General features: G+C 43.7%; 1 protein-coding gene across 1 annotated transcript in view; it reads left to right on the top strand.

Annotated features, from left to right (window-relative positions):
- Positions 1–20,702, top strand: part of LOC126471399 (PH-interacting protein) — a 285,806-nt gene extending 265,104 nt beyond the window's left edge. The window contains exons 25-28 of the mRNA XM_050099524.1: positions 5,400–5,580; positions 8,261–8,453; positions 11,545–11,658; positions 15,907–20,702. Coding sequence (XP_049955481.1) covers positions 5,400–5,580; positions 8,261–8,453; positions 11,545–11,658; positions 15,907–17,012 — 1,594 coding nt within the window. The 3' untranslated portion in view covers positions 17,013–20,702. The remainder of the gene's footprint in view (positions 1–5,399; positions 5,581–8,260; positions 8,454–11,544; positions 11,659–15,906) is intronic.
- The last annotated feature ends 1,507 nt before the right edge of the window (positions 20,703–22,209 follow it).

Below are 22,209 nucleotides of genomic sequence, written 5' to 3'. Positions count from 1 at the left end.
GTATGGCAACGGCCTTGCCGCAGTGAATACACCAGTTCCCATCCGATCACTGAAGTTAAACGCTGTCGGGCATTGCCGGCACTTGGATGGGTGACCGTTCGGGCCGCCATGCACTGTTTCCATTTTTCGGCGTGCACTCAGACTCTTGATGCCAACTGAGGAGCTACTCAACCGAATAGTAGTGGCTCCGGTCACAGAAAACCATCATAATGACTGGGAGAGTGGTGTGCTGACCACAAGCCCCTCCTATCCGCATCCTCAGCTGAGGATGATACAGCGGTCGGATGGTCCCGATGGGCCACTTGTGGCCTGAAGACGGAGTGCTTTATATACAGGGTTATTACAAATGATTGAAGCGATTTCACAGCTCTACAATAACTTTATTATTTGAGATATTTTCACAATGCTTTGCACACACATACAAAAACTCAAAAAGTTTTTTAGGCATTCACAAATGTTCAATATGTGCCCCTTTAGTGATTCGGCAGACATCAAGCCGATAATCAAGTTCCTCCCACACTCGGCGCAGCATGTCCCCATCAATGAGTTCGAAAGCATCATTGATGCGAGCTCGCAGTTCTGGCTCGTTTCTTGGTAGAGGAGATTTAAACACTGAATCTTTCACATAACCCCACAGAAAGAAATCACATGGGGTTAAGTTGGGAGAGCGTGGAGGCCATGACGAATTGCTGATCATGATCTCCACCACAACCGATCCATCGGTTTTCCAATCTCCTGTTTAAGAAATGCCGAACATCATGCTGGAAGTGCGGTGGAGCACCATCCTGTTGAAAGATGAAGTCGGCGCTGTCGGTCTCCAGTTGTGGCATGAGCCAATTTTCCAGCATGTCCAGATACACGTGTCCTGTAACGTTTTTTTCGCAGGAGAAAAAGGGGCCGTAAACTTTAAACCGTGAGATTGCACAAAACACGTTAACTTTTGGTGAATTGCGAATTTGCTGCACAAATGCATGAGGATTCTCTACCGCCGAGATTCGCACATTGTGTCTGTTCACTTCACCATTAAGAAAAAATGTTGCTTCATCACTGAAAACAAGTTTCACACTGAACGCATCCTCTTCCATGAGCTGTTGCAACCACACCGAAAATTCAAAGTGTTTGACTTTGTCATCGGGTGTCAGGGCCTGTAGCAATTGTAAATGGTAAGGCTTCTGCTTTAGCCTTTTCCGTAAGATTTTCCAAACCGTCGGCTGTGGTACGTTTAGCTCCCTGCTTGCTTTATTCGTCGACTTCTGCGGGCTATGCGTGAAACTTGCCCGCACGCGTTCAACCGTTCCTTCGCTCACTGCAGGCCGACCCGTTGATTTCCCCTTACAGAGGCATCCAGAAGCTTTAAACTGCACATACCATCGCCGAATGGAGTTAGCAGTTGGTGGATCTTTGTTGAACTTCGTCCTGAAGTGTCGTTGCACTGTTATGACTGACTGATGTGAGTGCATTTCAAGCACAACGTTCGCTTTATCGGCTACTGTCGCCATTTTGTCTCACTGCGCTCTCGAGCGCTCTGGTGGCAGAAACCTGAAGTGCGGCTTCAGCCGAACAAAACTTTATGAGTTTTTCTGCATATCTGTAGTGTGTCGTGACCATATGTCAATGAATGGAGCTACAGTGAATTTATGAAGTCGCTTCAATCATTTGTAATAGCCTTGTATAAGGAGTGTTGAGAGGAAAAAGTATGGAACATTATAACAACCAATGGGATAACATAGTGAGACATTTAGGGGATGAAGCATGCATCACCACCTCCCCCAAAAAATCCAAAGCTATGCCCTAAGCAGGATCACCATCTTTATTTGACATCAAGAGGTCTGACAGTCATCAAATTCCTCAAGCATGACAAACATTAACACTGACATGCGTTATGAGACACTCTGTAGCCTATGCAAGTCTGTCAAGAGCAAACGGCCTGGGCCGCTCATAGAGGGAATGATTCTGCTCCACAATAATGTGTGTCCACTTGTCTTCAAGGTCACACAAAATATAATGGCGAATTTCAACTGGGAGCAGCTTGAGCATTTACCCTACAGCCTGGACATGTCATCCTGTAACTTCCACACATGTCACAGCCACAGTAATTCTGGAAACAGGGAATCTTTCAGCTTGTGAAACAGTGAGATAGTTTTGCTCTGACCTCTGGTGATTACTTTTGAATAAAGACTTCAACTTCAATTATACTCACACAAGAACTACTGTAGGGATTTTGATACATTGTTCACTAATAGATAGACTGATTCATGAGGAAGGTGTGTGTAGTTAATTTATTACAGCTATAGCAGACAAGTCATCCTGCCTCAGATACTATCCATACAAAGCTGAGGCAGGTTGCGGATGTAATGTAATATTGCTAGTTGAATAAAATCATAGTTGTGATAAAAAATACAAATCCTTAACCTCAGTAAAAAAATTACTTATTACTATTGTTTGCCACAATGTTCACATTTCCCACTTCAAGCTTTATTGAACTGCAAGTCATTGTCTTGTTTCAATTTTTTATTTAAGTTCCCACTAATTGAAATAACAATTTTTAAGAAAGAAACACAATATTGACTGCCTGCTTGGACAAAGAACTACACTGTGCTGTTGTTTGCCCACCTCACCCCTCCACACTGCAATCACACTCAGCGGATGAACAAACACCCCACTTTTTCTCCAGTCAGTTGACAATTGATGGTTTGTGAGATATCACAGTTACTGATAGTCTGCATCGAGCAGTTATATGTGCCACTGATGCATCGTATATATGGATCGTGATAACTCCATCAGCATCAGCTAAGGCCTAAATGTGGCACATTGAAGCACCAAAACTGCTAACTACACAATAAGTAAGATTATAAGGAGGGCTATAGGCATTTCATTTTCTTAAAATAGTGAATGGCTGTGTTCCCCCAGAGTGATTATTAGATATATTGGACTGTAGTTATGCAGTATTTCAGTTCTGTCGGAAATCTCATCTAGCGTTCTTGGGACTTCTTTGTTTTTTGATGGAATGCAGTAATCTCAGCTTTATTTATAGAAGTAATCACTCAATTTCGTCAGAGCACTTGTCAGCATATTCTCATAGTGTGTAAGATCTTGACTGTGGAATTCCAATGCTAGGTGTCTGCATACTGGATTTTCATAGAGTCTGCGTCTGGCATGCCATGGACATACAGGTTAAACTGAATGGGGGCCAGAAGTGATCCCTCAAGTAGGCCATTATTTAAGAGTCCTCCATCTGCTAGCTTGTCCATTCAGGAATACCTGAAAGTTCCTGTCAGAGAACATGCTATACATTGGAAACACCAATGTTGGGAGGATTTCAGTAAACTTCGACATCGTTGATTCCCTCCACATAATGTCTTAAATTGCTGTAAGATCCATAACAACTGCCACCAATCTGAGAGCTCAATGAAATCCAGCTTCTATTAGAGTTATCAATGTTAACACCTGGTCACAAGAGCTCTGATGTTTTCTAAAGCCACCTTGTTTGATGGGAATGAGTTGATCATTGACCTCTTGAAAACAACTCAGAATAAGCCTTTCCATTATCTTACACATCGTGCTGAGTAGTGACACCAGTCAGTAGTAAGAATCATTGCTTCTGCTTTTGCATGGCTTCAGGATCACAATTATCTTAGCCTGTTTGAAAAGCTTTGGTAATTTTCCAATTCTCATAAGCCCATTAAAAAATTTAATGAGCCAATTTTTTTTTAAGTTCACTGGGTTTAATAAACTAGATATACACCACCAGAGCCAACAGCTTTATTTACCTTAAGCATATTCAAGGCTACATGAAGTTCCTGGATGCAAAATTCATGTGAATAGTCTGGATGTGGTTTTATATGGGACTTCTTTATGTACAGTGTGTTTTTCATGGTTTGTGTGTGTGCCTTGTTTATTGTAGTTTTCATAATCTTCATTAGTGTAGATGCAACAGAATTGGCATTCACATGTGTGACTGTGCATGACAACTTTGGACCTATGTCATGTTTTCTTATGAGATTCCAAGATTTCTGATTAGAATATATTAAGTCCAGTCCTACTGTTGTTTTATGCCATTTGTCTCTTCTGTTCTAATTGTGGGCTCTCAAAGAGGTCATCGACTGTTGTGTCATTTTGAGAATCTTTACATTTTGCATATAACTCATTAAGTCCTTGAGACCATCTGGGGATTTTCTACTTCCGAAACGAACGGTGAATGTATTTCCTGGCATTAACTTTAATTGCACACAAAACTTGTTGATAATTGAATGGAATCCGGGGAATCCACTGAACTGTATTATCAAGACCTTCCTGAGATGGTTCACAATTCACAAGTGAGAATTACATCGAGGCTGAGGGACAGGGGTGTGCAATGGAATTTTAGTACCATACTTAATTATGGTTGGCCTATTCTGGCTGTGTTACCTTTCATTGTGCCATATTGTTGTTTCCAGATTTAGAAATGATGCACAAATCAGGAGAATAATGCTTTAGCCGTCTACCAGATGGGAACATATCTGTATCTTTAGCATTGTATACAAGCTGGAGAGTGTACATATCCATCCATCCATTCATTTATAATACTTCCATCATTGTCTTCTTTCTGGTCTCCCCAAACAAGACTATGGATGTTAAAATCACCAACATACACAACTGGGCAACTAAAGGATCTTAGAGGTTTGGCCAGCTGAGTTGCAGAGGTTTGTAAATATTTCCAGCAGTGGCGTGGCCAGTCTCTACAGTCAAAATAAAACATTTGCTGTCCTGTCTTGATAAGTTATTTTGCAATCATTAAGATGGAACCTGACATGTTGCAATGCCATATTGTTAATCATTTACGGCCCAATCAGAACATATTCATATATTCATCCCTTTCTGTAATTATTTGTATTGTCCTTCCTTTGGCGTGGGTCTCCTGTATTGCTGTAACATCTACAGTATTCTGCGGCATCAGGCCTGAGAGATATTCACACTTAGCAGATAAAACCACTTCAGTGTCCAAGTGTGGACAGTTGTATGATGTCACTGTATATGATGAAACACAAAAACTCATTGCAAGCTACAGATGTGATTGTAATTTGTGGCCTTTGGAATTTACATTTAAAATTACTTCACTTATCAGGCCGACACAGTTGAGATATAATTATTATAAAAGAGAGCAATTGTGTGTCACATATTTGTTACTAATATCACTATACTAAACGTACAAATACACATTTATATCAGACGCAGATTGTTAATTTAAAAAAATGACTTGGGAAAGCAACTACAGTATTCCATACTTAACAGTTAGTTCTCTCATGAATGCAGGACTGTTCATGACAGTCTTTTAAACCAGGCAACTAACTTGCATTAGGTTGTTTCCTGCTGACAGGTTGCTTGGATTCGTTACTGATTTTATTGTTTTCTGTGTTTAGGGAACCTGTGGATGCTTTGGAGCATCCAGATTATTATCAAGTCATTGATACACCTATGGATCTAAGAACTGTGAAAGAGGATCTTTTGGGTGGAAACTACCAAAGTCCTCTTGAATTTGCCAAAGATGTGAGACTCATTTTCTCTAACTCCAAGAATTACAACACTAATAATAAATCAAGGGTAGGTATGAATTTCTACCAAATCACCAACTTGCTTTAGCAGAAACATGAACAATCATATATTCTCGTATATAGTACATGAATTTATTATTAATAGTTATGTTCTTCACACAGTTATAATATGTGCCTTATATGTAATATAGAATGGAATCTGTGAATGGTCTGATGCAAAATAACTCACAATTATAATAAAGTTTCCCTCAATCCTAAGGCTTGCACAAACACTGTATTACTTTTATCACATGTGGTTCTATCGTAGACAAAGTGTGTTGATGTTGCCCCGATCTGTAATTTGCCCTGCTTTATCAGTTATTGGTGCACATACACTGTAATGTGAAGTTAACCGTATTCTCATACAAAGTTTATCATTTTGCCACGTGTTTATTACAAAAATGAAGAAGAATTACAAATAAATGCGCAAAACTACTTCTGGAGGTAAGAAGAAGACAATAACAGGAAATGTGCAAAAGATGAGGGTAAAATTAGAGGGGGAGGCAGAAGGACTGAGCACCCCTCAGAGGTGTAATCAGGATTGAAAAATGGTGTGGGCTTGTAATTAATATATGGTACTCAGGTTTAGAAAAAGAAACCGTATCAGTTTATTTACTCATAGGGTTTACCTGGCTAGGATTGCCAGTGGATGAGAGATGACAACTCCAGTGGTCCCAGACCCATCCCAAAGGAGAAGGGAAAATTCAGAGGTGAAGGAACTGTCTGCTGTAAGCTGCAGCTCAGAACATGAACAAGAGATGTTTTTCAGCTGTGGTTTTGAGTGCCCTCAGTCTTAAAAGTCAGGTGATCTCGCGACGTTATTCGATCAGCGAGGCAGCTTTGCTGACGACATTGCAGCCTTTTCTGGTGTGAACAAATTGATTTTTGTTGCATCAGCTGCAAGGTGACAGACAAAATATGTGGACGCTTTGTAAAATTTAAATAATATAAATTACTTGCATTCAGGGTATAGGGGCAACTTGTACATCTTGTTCTCCCTCCCTGACAGAATTCACCACAGATGAACTCTACAATCTCAGTGGGTTCATAAATCTAGGGGATAACATTGTCTCATTTTCATTTAGCAATGCAATATTTTAATTTCATTTGAAAATTCAAATCTTGGAATGTGACTATGATAGTTATGTGATCATGCGGCGATCACAGTTGTCGACACAGGACTGCGATGCCAGTGGCGTTACAAAGGTAGCCAAAGATGTTTTCAGAGACAGTTTAAAAACGTTAAAAAGTTTTAAAAAACTGAAAATACATTGATGTTCAGAAGGCACCAAGTCAACTACAGCAACACCTCAATTTAACAAACTCACTTTTTAAGGAAATCCCATTTTTAGTGGTTGTTTCCGTTGGTCCGGGAGAAACTCCCATAAGAACAATGTTATTCTTCCCCACTTTTAATGGATCACACTTTAAGAAAATGTCTACTTTTAATGAATAAACATAAAACATTCTGCAAATTAAAATCCATTTTTATGTAATTCTTAACATGTCCGAATGACGTAGTCTTCTAGTCACAACGTTTCAATGGACTGCATATCCGTCATTTTCAGGCGAAGAATATGGATACGCAATCCATTGAAACATTGCGACTAGAAGACGACGCCACTCGGCTGATAAACTGTGAAGATTTCATAGCTGAAATACAGCGAGAAAGCCTGAAATCACATATATGTCCGAATGAGTTTCTGATTTTTTCAGTTTTACACTGGTCCTACTTTGTGTCATGTGACGGCAGTATATGGTAATCGATTCTTTCAGTTGACACATATCTAGGTCAAATTCCTTTGTAACGAAACCAGAAAAAAAGTGTAGAACAAGTCGGAAAGTGATTTCTATCCTGCCTACCCTGCGATTCTGGTCACGTGATCTGATGTCCCAGTATACAGAGCACGAACCATGACACAGATATGACAAATTAGTACATGAGCCATGAGCACATGAGCATTTAAATTAGGGATAGCTGTTGTACTGGAGAGTGAGTGCTCTTGTCACCATAAGGATTGGAGTGTTTCAGTGGCTGAGAGCAGTGACAGAACATGCTGCCAAGCCCAACATGCTCTGTTTCAGTAGTGGCTTTACAACCTCTGCTATCTCCCCCCCCCCCCCCCCCATATACTAACTTCTCTGAATAATGTAGATGAAATTGTCCTTGTAACACATCTTTTGATCCCGTGTCTCAATCTCTGCTAGCCTCCCTCCCACACCCACCTTCACCACTGCCCCAGGACCCCAACTTCACTCATCCTGCATACACACCTTCTTCCCTGTAATGTAACCCTCCTCTAATCAGTGTGTCCCTCCCAATCCATTCTTACAGATCATCGGGCACTGTGCACAATTCCCCTTTCTTGCTACCAGATTGAGCTGACTGGTGCCAGTGTCACATTACTGTCATGTGCATTTGCTGTCTGTCCTCTCACATTCCTATCCTATGCGTAGGATTTGTCCAAAATCTAACCAAGTTCTCAGTCTTGTTTGTTTACATGTGTTTGGATGATGCAGCACCTGTACTGTTTGTTATTTACATTTTTTAGGTACGTGCTCCTCTCTTGTTTTCCATCTGATTTTGAAGTTGTCTGGAACTGTTTCGATTTTCTCCCTTATAATACAGTTTCATACTTCTGTTGAAATACGCTTTCATTTAGTTGAACTACATCATTTCATATTTTCAGATATACTGCATGACTGTTCGTTTATCAGCAATGTTTGAAGTACATATGGAAACAATAATATTAAACTGGAAGTCAGCAAGACGGCGTGAATTGTCAGAGAAAAGAGAAACTCTGGAAATAAAACCACTCAGACCTGTTACAGGTGTGACAACACGTAGAGCGACAAACTGTTTGAAAGCTGTGAATGGGGCTGGTAAGTATTCAGTAGTTTCTTAACCATATAGTACACTGAGAACCTGTGATTCCTTAAATGATATTGTACCAGTAGTACGCTACAGGTAGACACTCATTTGTACTTTTTAATAAAGGCAGTTGTTTAATAACCTTTTCCATCTATAAAAAATGTTGTGACAATTTTTAAATTAATGTAGAGGACAATTGACTTTTGCTATTGAAAAATGAGTGTTCATAAAATTTGAAAAGCCACAGTAACTAATATTACAACAAATTTTGTTCAATGATGTAATTCACATCTACATCTATGTCAGTACTCCACAAGTCACTGCGGCATGTGTGAAAGAGGGTATGTAGTAAGTTATGGCCATTATCCGCAACAAGTATATAAATATTTGTCTTATAAAAAAGAAGAGGAAAATAATGAATTGCAACAATAAACACATGTTTCTGTTTGTAAAACAAGTAGGGTGTATAATGTTTTAGTAGCATTTCTCTCCTTTCCTATCCCTTTATAAAATGATGCATGATAAGAAGATTGTTATGATACTTGGATATAAGTAGAGAGATACCTCTCCCTCACCCCCTCCCCCATTTTATTTCAACGTATTAATATTTCAGACTACTGGATGGTACCCATTGTTTACCGGGACAAATGTTCACCTGTTGTGACCCTCACTTTGGGCAACAACATTTATTAAATTATGTAACAAGGAAATAACAAGTTAGACCAAGAATTGAGCATAAACAGTTCTTGGAGGAATATTCATCAGAGTCATGATGGAAAAGATTCAGAGTTTTCAGTTATTAAAACATCCATTGTGGATTTATTTATTATTATTCCAGTTAATGTCAGTGTGCCATCTGTCTTCCCTACAGCTATATTTATGTGATTTTTTTTCGCCATTACATCTCTCCCAATAGATAACCTAATATTTGACAGTTTTGATAGTCCAGTAATGTCTTCACAGTGTTCTAATCAAACAGTATTTCATATTTCCATCTGGTTACATGCGTGACATGTTGAGTCATTTTGCCAGTTTTTGCACCAAACATTGATCTTCCCATTCACATGTCACAGCAATTTTCTATCCGACTTCCAACAATATTTGGAATACCCGTACACTGTTTCATATGTGGAATAAAAGGCTTTAGACTCCATTCCTCACAAGCATCTTCTAACCAAACTGCGTGCTTATGGAATATTGCCTCAGTTGTGTGACTGGATTCATGATTTCCTGTCAAAAAGGTCACAGTTCGTAGTAATAGACGGAAAGTCATCAAGTAAAACAGAAGTAATATCCAGCATTCTCCAAGGAAGTGTTATAGACCCTCTATTGTACTGATCTATATTAATGACATAGGAGACAATCTGAGTAGTTTTCTTAGATTGTTTGCAGATGATGCTGTCATTTACCATCTTGTAAAGTCATTAGGTGACCAAAACCAATTGCAAAATGACTTGCATAAAATATTTGTATGGTGCGAAAAGTGGCAATTGACCCTGGACAAAGAAAAGTGTGAAGTTATTCACATGAGTACTGAGAGACATCCACTAAATTTCAATTATGCAATAAGTCACACAAATTTGAAGGCTGTATATTCAATTAAATACTTAGGAGACTCTTTACACCATCCTTGTCTACCCTATTCTGGATTATTGCTATGTGGTGTGGGATCCGCATCAGGTGGGGCTGACAGATGACATCGAAAAGTTCAAAGAAGGGCAGTTCATTTTGTATTATCTTGAAATAGAGAAGATAGTGCCACAGACATGATAAATGAATGGGAGTGGCAATCATTAAAACAAAGGCATTTTTCGTTGCGACAGAATCCTCTCATGAAATTTCAATCACCAGTTTTCCCCTCCGATTCTGAAAACATTCTGTTGGCACCCACCTACATAGGGAGAAATGATCATCATGATAAAATGAGAGAAATCAGGGCTCGCACAGAAAAATTTAAGTGTTTGTTTTTCCCTCTCCCTGTTAGAGAGTGGAACATTAGAGAGACAGCTTGAAGGTGGTTCATTGAACCCTCTGCCAGGCACTTTATTGTGAATAGCAGAGTAATCACATGGATGTAGAAAAAGGTCAGCAGTCCTGCTTGGGCCGTTGGCTGATTATGGCAGTGTTAAATCGGCATACACCATTTTAACCGTGGTCTGGTGCAGGACTGCTGACAGATTGCATAGGACTGCATTACTTGAATACAGGCACTAGTAGGAGCATTTGATGTACTTCGATCATTCTGAAGAAAACTGAATTAAAATGATCTCTGTGGAGGTAAGCAGTAAGTCAGATATTTGATATATATTGCTGTCAACAATTTTATGATTCTCACAGAACATCCAGATGTACATCTAGTTCTTTAGTTGCATTGTAGCTGAGGGGTGTGGCCCAATTCACAAATTCATAACTGAAATGGAATCCAAACATTACTTTTAATGTATAGGTTGCTGTTCATGATCTGTTCACTGTTGTTGCAGCCATGTAAATTTTAGTCTGTTATGCTCCATTGGGCTTCTTTGTGCAGTGTTAAAGCTGCTGTCATCCAACTTCTCACCCCCCTCCCTTCTCTGTCCTCTGCCCTCTGTTATTCATTTAGATGACGCCAAAATGGTTAGGAAGAAAAATAATTTTTATACAGTTTGTAGAGTCATGTTTGACTATTTGTGAGAATGATATCAGCTGACCTCCCTGTTATAATCTAATTACACAAATTTGTATTTTGAACATTCATAGATTGTAATGTTACATTAGACGCCCTACTCGATGGACCATCAGTTTTCTGTGGATGTAGATTGAACTTCAGCATTGACATTAATGATTCCTTTACACATGGCAACGGATGGTTGACAGTTGCTATTGTACGAGGTGGTTCTGGTGTTTCAAATGTATCTGGACTTGAGAGTTTTGTCGACCGTGATGTTATCGCATATAGACCAGTTTATTGCCCTTCTGATCAATTATGACTGATTACATAAATATTATGCATGTAATTACTAAGTCGTTTTAGTGAGAATATTTAATTCAGTTCTTACAGTACTATAAAAAGTTATTCCATTACTTTATGTGAACTGCTTCTGTATATACTTCTAAATGTTTTAGGCACCTCAAGGGAGCTAAACAATGACAGTGAAGATAGTGATACAGGGAGTGAAGTGGAAGAAAAAGTTAAAAAGCCAATAACAAGAAAAGCAGCTGCCCATAAAAAGCCTCAAGGTATATTAATTGAACTTGTATGGTAGAAACAGGAAAGCTTAGTTCAAGCCATGCATATGATGTCATTTCTATTCCTGAGAAGAGACTGTTCGTGTAATGTTTCATATAGATACAAGGGGCATTAAATAAGTAATGCAACACTTTTTTTCTGAAAGCAGTTTAGTTTTATTTAGGATTGCAATAAACCATACTATTCCTCACTCCTTTGGCTACAAAACCGTATTTTTCAACATTATCTCTACTTAATGCGACTGCCATACACCACTGTACTGGGAGGGCCTGTATGCTCGCATGGTACCACTCTACTGGCCAATGTTGGAACCAATGTCTTGCTGCATCAGTAACCTCCCTATCATCCATCCACTGCTTCCCACCAAGTGCATCCTTCATTGGGCCAAACAGATGGAAACTGGAAGGTGCAAGATCCGTGGGTGGATGAGGAAGAACAGTGCAGTGCTCGTTATTGTCTTCCATTAGGTGGCTGAAAACCCAGTGGGCACACCCCTTAGAGCACCCCAATTGGTGGACAAGTGTGTTGGCACTACTAACAGAGGCGTCCAGTTGTGCAGCAAGGTGTTCAACTGTTATCTATTGATTGCCTCAGATGAAAGTGTTTGAATGTTCCAACACTGCAGGAGTCGCAGCAGTGTACTCCTGGCAGGCATTCGGGAGATCGGACAGGTTTTGCGCGACTTTGCTGTAATAATGACAGATGTTTCACCCAACAACTCACTGTACTTTTGTTCACTGCCAGGTATCCATAGACATTCTGCAAGTGTCTATGAATACCTGTAATGCTCTGGTTTTCCACCAGAAGAACCTCAGTGACAGCTCTCATCTTGGAAATCACCCCCTATACACATGCTATTTTGAAGACTGTGTATAGTGCTGCCACCTTTTGGAACTTCATGACACCTGACGAGCCGGTCCAACAAAAAATTCCACATTTTTCAACCAAAACTAGCCAAGAAAAAAAGTGTGTTGCATTACTTATTGAACACCCTTGTATAATTTCAATTCTGAAGACGTAGCTCTACTTCTAACATAAATGGCACTTAAACATGACAGGATGTTATAGTTATTCGTTACTAAGTAATACCACACGCATCTCACACACTCCCCCCCCCCCCCCCAACCGCGCTGCTCTCCTCTGCCCACCACACCACCTCTCCTCTCCCCTGGCCTCAGTTCTCCCTTGCCCCTCACATGTCCTCTTCCATCCCCCACTCTCATCATCCCTCCCACACACCTATCACTCCCTGCCACACATCCACTCTCCCTGCCATCTGCCTCTCATCACACTACCCTGTCCTTTGCCTGTTCTCTCACCCATACCCTACTATTACTCTCCACCCCGTGCGTCCCTCCTCCCCCCCCCACGCCCCTCCTCTCCCCCCCCACGCCCCTCCTCTCCCCCCCCACGCCCCTCCTCTCCCCCCCCACGCCCCTCCTCTCCCCCCCCACGCCCCTTCTCTCTCCTCCCCCCACGCCCATCCTCTCTCCCCCCCCCCACCGCCATCTCTCTCGCCCCGGCGCCCCATCTCTCTCCCTGGCGCCCCATCTCTCTCCCCCCGCACCCCTCCTCTCTCTGCCCCTGCACCCCTCCTCTCTCGCCCCCGCGCCCCTCCTCTCTCGCCCCCGCGCCCCTGCTCTCTCGCCCCCGCGCCCCTGCTCTCTCGCCCCCGCGCCCCTGCTCTCTCGCCCCCGCGCCCCTCCTCTCTCGCCCCCCCACGCCCCTCCTCTCTCGCCCCCCCCTCCGCGCCCCTCCTCTCTCGCCCCCCCCCCCGCGCCCCTCCTCTCTCGCCCCCCCCCCCGCGCCCCTCCTCTCTGGCCCCCCCCGCGCCCCTCCTCTCTGGCCCCCGCGCCCCTCCTCTCTGGCCCCCCGCGCCCCTCCTCTCTGCCCCCCCTGCGCCCCTCCTCTCTGCCCCCCCCCGCGCCCCTCCTCTCTGGCCCCCCCCCCCGCGCCCCTCCTCTCTGCCATCTGCCTCTGCCTCTGCCATCTGCCTCTCATCACACTACCCTGTCCTTTGCCTGTTCTCTCACCCATACCCTACGATTACTCTCCACCCCGTGCGCCCCTCCTCCCCCCCCACGCCCCTCCTCACCCCCCCCCACGCCCCTCCTCTCCCCCCCCCACGCCCCTCCTCTCCCCCCCCACGCCCCTCCTCTCCCCCCCACGCCCCTCCTCACCCCTCCCACGCCCCTCCTCTCCCCTCCCCCCACGCCCCTCCTCTCTCCACCCCCCACGCCCATTCTCTCTCCCCCCCGCCGCCATCTCTCTCGCCCCGGCGCCCCTCCTCTCTCGCCCCGGCGCCCCTCCTCTCTCGCCCCGGCGCCCCTCCTCTCTCGCCCCCGCGCCCCTCCTCTCTCTCGCCCCGGCGCCCCTCCTCTCTCGCCCCGGCGCCCCTCCTCTCTCGCCCCGGCGCCCCTCCTCTCTCGCCCCGGCGCCCCTCCTCTCTCGCCCCGGCGCCCCTCCTCTCTCGCCCCGGCGCCCCTCCTCACTGCCCCCCCCGCGCCCCTCCTCTCTGGCCCCCCCCGCGCCCCTCCTCTCTGGCCCCCCCCGCGCCCCTCCTCTCTGCCCCCCCTGCGCCCCTCCTCTCTGCCCCCCCTGCGCCCCTCCTCTCTGCCCCCCCCCGCGCCCCTCCTCTCTGCCCCCCCCCGCGCCCCTCCTCTCTGCCCCCCCCGCGCCCCTCCTCTCTGCCCCCCCCGCGCCCCTCCTCTCTGCCCCCCCCCGCGCCCCTCCTCTCTGGCCCCCCCCCCCCCGCGCCCCTCCTCTCTGCCATCTGCCTCTGCCTCTGCCATCTGCCTCTCATCACACTACCCTGTCCTTTGCCTGTTCTCTCACCCATACCCTACGATTACTCTCCACCCCGTGCGCCCCTCCTCCCCCCCCCACGCCCCTCCTCACCCCCCCCCACGCCCCTCCTCTCCCCCCCCCACGCCCCTCCTCTCCCCCCCCACGCCCCTCCTCTCCCCCCCACGCCCCTCCTCACCCCTCCCACGCCCCTCCTCTCCCCTCCCCCCACGCCCCTCCTCTCTCCACCCCCCACGCCCATTCTCTCTCCCCCCCGCCGCCATCTCTCTCGCCCCGGCGCCCCTCCTCTCTCGCCCCGGCGCCCCTCCTCTCTCGCCCCGGCGCCCCTCCTCTCTCGCCCCCGCGCCCCTCCTCTCTCTCGCCCCGGCGCCCCTCCTCTCTCGCCCCGGCGCCCCTCCTCTCTCGCCCCGGCGCCCCTCCTCTCTCGCCCCGGCGCCCCTCCTCTCTCGCCCCGGCGCCCCTCCTCTCACGCCCCCGCGCCCCTCCTCACTGCCCCCCCCGCGCCCCTCCTCTCTGGCCCCCCCCGCGCCCCTCCTCTCTGGCCCCCCCCGCGCCCCTCCTCTCTGCCCCCCCTGCGCCCCTCCTCTCTGCCCCCCCTGCGCCCCTCCTCTCTGCCCCCCCCGCGCCCCTCCTCTCTGCCCCCCCCCGCGCCCCTCCTCTCTGCCCCCCCCGCGCCCCTCCTCTCTGCCCCCCCCCCGCGCCCCTCCTCTCTGCCCCCCCGTGCCCCTTCCGTCTCGCGCCCCCCCCCCCGCGCCCCTCCTCTCTCGCCCCCTCCCGCCCCCCTCTCTCGCCCCTAACCCGCGCCCCCCCACTCGCCTCCTCCTCCCGCGCCCCTCCCACTCGCTCCCCCTTCCTGCGCCTCCCCACTCGCCCCCCCTCCCGCCCCCCCCCCCACTCGCCCCGCCCTCCCGCGCCCCCCCGCACTGGCCCCCCCACCCGCGACCCCCCCCCACTCGACCCCCCCCCCCGTGACCCTCCCGTCTCACCCCCCCGCGCCACTCCTCTCTCGCCCCCCCGCGCCACTCCTCTCTACCCCCCCCCCCTGCGCCCTTCCTCTCTACTGCCCCCTGCGCCCCTTCTCTCCCTCCAACCCCGTGCCCCTCCTCTGTCCTGTCCTGTCCCGCCCCCCCCCCCCCCCGCCCCCGCACCCCTCCTCTTCTCCACCCCCCCGCCCTCTCCCTGTCTTACTCTTTGTCTTCTTCCTGCACTCACACATGTTTGTTCTACAACGTCTCCTTCCCCCACTGGTTACCATTTGCTCTTAAATCCTCAGTATTTGATTACTAGCTGTGAAGTGCCTTTCTCAGGTCAGTTACTTTGGTATCAACATAAAGGAAATTGTTATTTTTTATGTTGCTGTGTGTATAGACATTTTACTTAAATATTACAGTGCGTTATGGTTGCAGTAGTTTAAAGCTGATGATTTCTTATAGGTGGAGAGACTGTCACAAATGGACATATACGCAGTAAATCTTCATCTCATCCTGCAATACGTTTGAAAATAAATTTCCAGAATGTTAAAACTGGAAGTGAATCAGATAGTGAGAGCAGAAGTAGAAGCAAGAGCAATAGTAGCAGTGGTAGTGGTAGCGGTGGCGGAGGCGGAGGTGGTGGCGCCGGTGTTGGCGGTGGCGTTGGTGGTGGCGGCGGTGTCGGCGGCGCCGGCGGCAGCGGCGGTGGCGGCGGCGGTGGCAGCAGCAGTAGCAGCAGCAGCAGCAGCAGTAGTAGCAGCAGCAGCAGCAGCAGCGGTGGAAGTAGCAGCAAAAATGACAGCAGCAGTAGCAGTAGCAGTAATGGCAGCACCAACAGTACTGCTAGTAGCTCTAGCAGCAGTGACAGTACTAATAAAAGTAACACTGCTAGCACAAGTACTGCTAGTAGTAAGAAGAAGAAAACAAAAAATGATAGGAAAAATAACAACATTAACAGAAGTAGTAGCAGCACTAGTAGCCAGTCATCTAGGAAACTTGCAAGTCTCCGTATTACTAAAACAAGAATTCAGACAAGAGGGAAGAAGAGAATGCATCCTACAGATTCTGATGATGATTATCGTGTTGTAGCTGCAACAACAAGTGTTAGATCAGTACGTACACGTAACCGGGGGCGCCAGAGAGTACACTACCAGGACCAGTTGAGTGACCGTGGACAAGGTGGTGACAGTGACAGTGAAAGTGCTAGTGTACCGATCAGGACTGCACGGAAAGTGTCCAGACGTTCCCAGCACTACCGAGAAGAAACTGATGACAGTGATGACCGCGTCGAGCCCCGGAGATCGACGCGACCTCACAAGCGGCGTTATCTTAATGATGCTGCTAAAAGTGATGGAGGAAGCAGTGAGGGTACAGACGGAGTGCGGAACTTGCGACCCTCATTGCGAACTCCAGCTGTGCGACGCCCGAGGCGGCGAGCCGTCTCTTCTGCACATTATGCTGAAGACAGTGGTGCAGAGAGCTCAGATCACACACCTGCTGTTAGTGTCAGTAGCAGAGGACGAGTTCGTAAGCTGACTCCTAGAGCACGGGCTCTTTTTGCCAAATAGCAGTGGGTGCACACCGGCGCCGGCGTGAGTTCCCGTGGACGCTTGCGGAGATTAACTGTTAAGGCGCAAGCGCTGTTGGGTGAATAGCATTAGCTCTCGTCCTGTGTGTCTGGTGTGCTATGTTTGCATGAAAACTGCATCCTGTATGGTTGTGGGTATTATGACATATGCTACAGCTGTCTTGAATGGCAAGTTGTGATTACTTGTCACTGGTGTTGATACCTGTCCGATATGATAGGTCTGTTACAGTATAGTCACTGTCTGTTTTTTGTATTGTTTGCACATATTTAATGTTACCCTTTTTCTAGTGCAAACATATATTTGGTACTGTGTACCACCATTTGCACACTGTGTACATATTATTGCTTGTATTGGTGGATCTCATATAACATTAAGAGACAGATAACATGGCGTTGAATACTGTTAGCACACTGCAGTTGTGTGAAACTGGATTTTGCACACACTATTATTTATGTAAAGTAAAATGGATCTATTCACAGCCAGTTAGTGGTTATGAGAAAACTTGTACTGGAGTTTTAAAAGAACAAAGCGCTGGCACTGCAATTTGTCCCTTCAGAAGCCATGCAGCATGTGTTAAATGGGGTTTCAACCATATAATTCAGTCCTAATACAGTACACATTCTGTATTAAAAACTGAAAGTTGTTTCCAAATGCATTAAATTTCCAAATGCATTAAATTTCATGTCAATGCTCTTTCAGAGGAATGTTTGACTGAATCTGTTTGTCTCTGACTGAAATTTGGAGTGAGTAACATGTACATATTCCCACAAATAATTTAGTTTTAAGCAAGTAATTTATATTAATTACAAAGTATTTTAGATATAAAAATATATTTTTCATGTTGAACTTATTTAAAATAGTATGGAAGACAATTTATGAAGGAAAAAGTGAATTGAGTGTTCCATTTCTCTGTGAGCGATAATTTTCACTGCCAGAATCATTCCCCATATTGAAAAGACTATTTATTAGTAATCTCATGACACTGAAGTATCCTATTGGGGTACTGTACGATGTATGAGCTACGCATTAAAGATCACAAATACTGCTACCAGCTACTGTTTTAATTTATTTTACTCAGTAATTTTCAGGAAGTATGCTTTTGTTTTAGGTATGGTCACACTTTAAGTTTATAATGTATTTTGGACTGTACAGCTCCCATCCTAGTATTCACCTTTCAAAAGGTGGAAAAACTTTAATGAATCCACAACTTTGTGTAAAGTTGTGTTGTTTCAGGAAATAGAGTGATAATAAGCTTGTCTAGAATGAAACAAGATATATCTGGGAACAAACTTGGAGAGATCATGTGGTTAGACAAATTAACACATGACTAAAATTCACTGTATAGCTTGCACTAGCAACCATTGAATGACAGTACCATAACCTTTGTGTCCATCACCTAATTTCTAGAATACAAGTGACATATTTCTAAACTCCAGCTGTTGTCTTAAACTGCTGCAGGTCAATGACAGAATAGCTTCATATATAAGACGAAATTGAGTTTTATTATTTATTCTTCACTGAAATAAGTCCATCGTTCAGTTACTCAGTTCAAGTTAAGTATCAAATCCCCAAAAATCCATGGTTAAAATAAGATTTCCTCTGATCTGAATAAAGCTTCAGAACTTCCTGGCTGTAAAGGGTGCAGGAGGAACAAGGGAGGGAGGAAGAAGAATGTGACACTTGGAATGAATTCAATTTTTGAAAATATATTTTAAGTTGAATGGAAATTTTACTGGTGGCAGCATTTGAGAAATTTATTGCATGATATTTGTGATTAGGAATGGAGAGAGGCATGTTGAAGATCTTTCATGATTCATTGTAGACAACTTTCAATTAGAAAATTAATTTTTATTTTTGGGACGATACGTATTAATCTTCAGTGAAGTAGCAAATACCCCACAGGACAAAAAATTGCCATATGTTGCTTTCTTTTATAGTCTCAAATTCATTAATGTTCATAAGATTAATCTTGTTTGCGTAATTTTCCTATGTAGTCAACCAAAAGTGGACATAGATATTGTGATGTGTCTGTCATACATAATTTTACCAGACCTTTTTTTAAAATGTGCCTAGTGTTTTTATCCCACCCTTTAATGACTAGAAATGTATTGGTGTGACTACCTATTGTAAGTCAACATTTTTGCACTCGAGTATCTTGAAATTTATTTTGCATTATTTTGAGTGTATATAACAAAAATATGATACGTTGTTGTGCTCAGATCATGTTCTGATAGTTTCTTGGTGTAATATAAATGTCTTGCTATGGAATCAGTGTTTTGGTGACAAGGGAGTGGAAGCCAACCATATGATGTACTTAGCAGTGGTGATCACGTGGTAAATAAATGTTATTGCAGTCAGTCGACTATTGCATGGTCTTCAGAGCCAGATGGCAGGGTTCCCTTTTTTTTTCTAGAGAGGGAACAGCTTCCTACAATTGTTTCAGAAAGGAAAGTGTTCAGTATATGGCTGTGTAACATAAAATATTGCAATTGAATTTCTGCTTACTGAATGCCATTTGACTGATTTACAAGCATTGAAGGCTGCAGCGCTACCTTCCAGTGGGAACAGTTCTTCAAAAATAATGAAATTATTTTTTTTCATGTAGTCAGAATTTTATGCAGTATTTGTGCCAGTATTTTATCTGTCCTTGGTAGTTATTTGAAACTTTTCTTATCGGAAATTCACTGTTCATCTCAATATTTTAGTATTCATTTTGGCTCTTAACAAGTGCCAAACTAGACCATTTTTGTGAAGTGGAATCATATTTCATCATAACAATTACATTTTCATTGTATATGTACATTGAACATTATCATAATACAAGAAATAGTAATGTGCATATTTCTGATAAGCAGTCCATTACAAAATAACTAGCTGGTTTGTAGTAGAATTGAGTAGTTCTGCTTGCTTAAGAACTTTACGGAGACCTAATGTCGATTTGATGTGGATCCACTGACAGGGAGGATGCGTCATTGAACAAGATGTGTGTTTCATACTAAAACTGAATGCGTGTTGTCTTGATTCAGGACAGAGCAAATGAGAAATCAGTGGACCTTCAAAGGAAAACGTCTTTTTGGGGAGGCCACAGTGATAACAGGTAGGGAGAATGAAAATAAAAATAAAAATAAGAACCAAGTAAAATTGTTTATCTAAAGCTATGATTTTTAAGTTCTGCTCATCAAAGACTGAATAAGTACTGCAAGGATTTGCAAGACAATGTTAAGACGATTGTAATTTGTGTGGTAGTGCACTGTTAACAGGCCTTTCAGACATAGTCGCCATAGTTTGATGGTTAATTACAGGCCACATCTGGTGCTTACAACAAATTATTTCCAGCCAAGAGAGAGTGACTTGTTAACAGTTTGTTGTCATTACCTGCTTTATTTGTGGTAGTTCCATGTTGCAGTATTGTCCACTATCTTTTGTATTGTGAAGCTTGTATGTTCTTTAAAGTTCACCTATTTAATATATCCATGAGAGATTAAAAAGTGGAACAGATGTTACAGTAACATTATTGTCCATTATATTAATCATGTGAATAAATGATAGCACAGATCTAGCAGAATAATATAGGAGATTTGTTGGTACAAATTATCAGAAAAAGATTAGCACTTGAGAATGCTGACACAATTAATTCAGGAACGGACTTATTTGTGCCTTATCTAAAATAAAACTTTTCTTCATGTCTTGCAATTGCATTTTACAAGTGGTCTTAATTTCAAGTTGTATAATTATGGATGACTTCTGAGATACCAAAGTATTTTGACCAAAGGAAGAATAGTTTAAATTATTATTACTATTGATAGGAAGAATACTTAACTAAGCTCTCACCTTCTTTGGTAGTTGTGACTGAACACAACGTAAGCTGTCTCTTCAGTCCAAATGACTGATACACGACTAACATGCTAATGTACAGTGTGTGTTTAATTTCTCAGCCAGGACCCGTTTAATTGTTTGCACAGTAGTAATGAAACTGAGGCCATTGTTTCCATCTTCTCTCATTGCAGTACTAATTACACAACATGGCCTTTTGTGTGCAATTGCCATAATTTTCAAAGACTGTGTCTTGAAATAAGCTGCTAAATTTACACAATTTCTGAAATGACACTCTGTGTCAAAGAGAGGTATCTGTAAAACAACCAAGGAAACAATTAACTACAACTTAAATCTTTTTGTGCTAGGATGTAAAGTTAAATCATGAATCTCGGATGTTTATTAGTAACATATTTTACTAATGATCTTTGCTGCAGGTAGGCAGTGAAATTTAAATTCCAATATTTTCTGGATCTTAGAAACAATCACATGTGTCTGTGACTGAGTGGTATAGGATGTTTCTTGTGTTTTATGAAATACACAACATGTTTTTTTCTACTTGTTTTGTTATTCATAGAAGCTCGACTAGAGCCAGTTCTTTTCATGTTAGTTTCATGACCAATTGTACAACTAAGCATAAATATTAACTTTTTTCATAACTATTTTTTCACTTATCTTTTTCAGATTTACGGTATCTGTTGCAGGATACTATGTGGAAACATATATTTATATGTAAACATTGTGTTATTTTTTTATAAAGGACTTTTAAGGTTGAGGCAGTCAGAATTATCCTCAATTCCTCCTTTCACCTTTACACACATAGCTGTCTTGATTCAGATGTAGTTCATGACTGTTTGTGGACCCATTTTTCATCATGGATAATATTACTGAAAGATTTACAACAGCTTTTCAGATTCTTTTTTTAATGTGATGCTGTTGCTATATCGCACTTTTTAGTTCATTCCCGAACATTTTTCTGGTCTATAGGAAAGTATAGGTTATAGCCAACACCAGAAAGAAAACTGGCTTCATCTGTTACTGAATATACTGAGTTATAAATTAAAGGAGACAGAAGAGGGAATGTGCTCCAGTCTGCTCTTGAACACAATTAGCTACCAATGGCATCAACTAACCATAGAGCTCTGCACTACTTAACTGGTATTTTAAATGAAGTTTTCATGAGTGCTTTGGCAGCAAATCTAGCCAACTGATATGTATCTCACTGAGCTGTTGTCTTTGTTTTAGTTGAAGTTTTGCTCATCATATGTGAGGAGGTGCATACAATCTTGCATTGAGAATTATGCTCTACTTTTGGATGATTCTAAATTCAAATGAGACACAGAAAAAACCAAGGTGCAGAAAT

The sequence above is a fragment of the Schistocerca serialis genome, chromosome 3, assembly GCF_023864345.2.
Source record: "Schistocerca serialis cubense isolate TAMUIC-IGC-003099 chromosome 3, iqSchSeri2.2, whole genome shotgun sequence".
NCBI classification, from domain to species: Eukaryota; Metazoa; Arthropoda; class Insecta; order Orthoptera; family Acrididae; genus Schistocerca; species Schistocerca serialis.
This window is presented reverse-complemented; position numbering and strand designations above follow the sequence as displayed.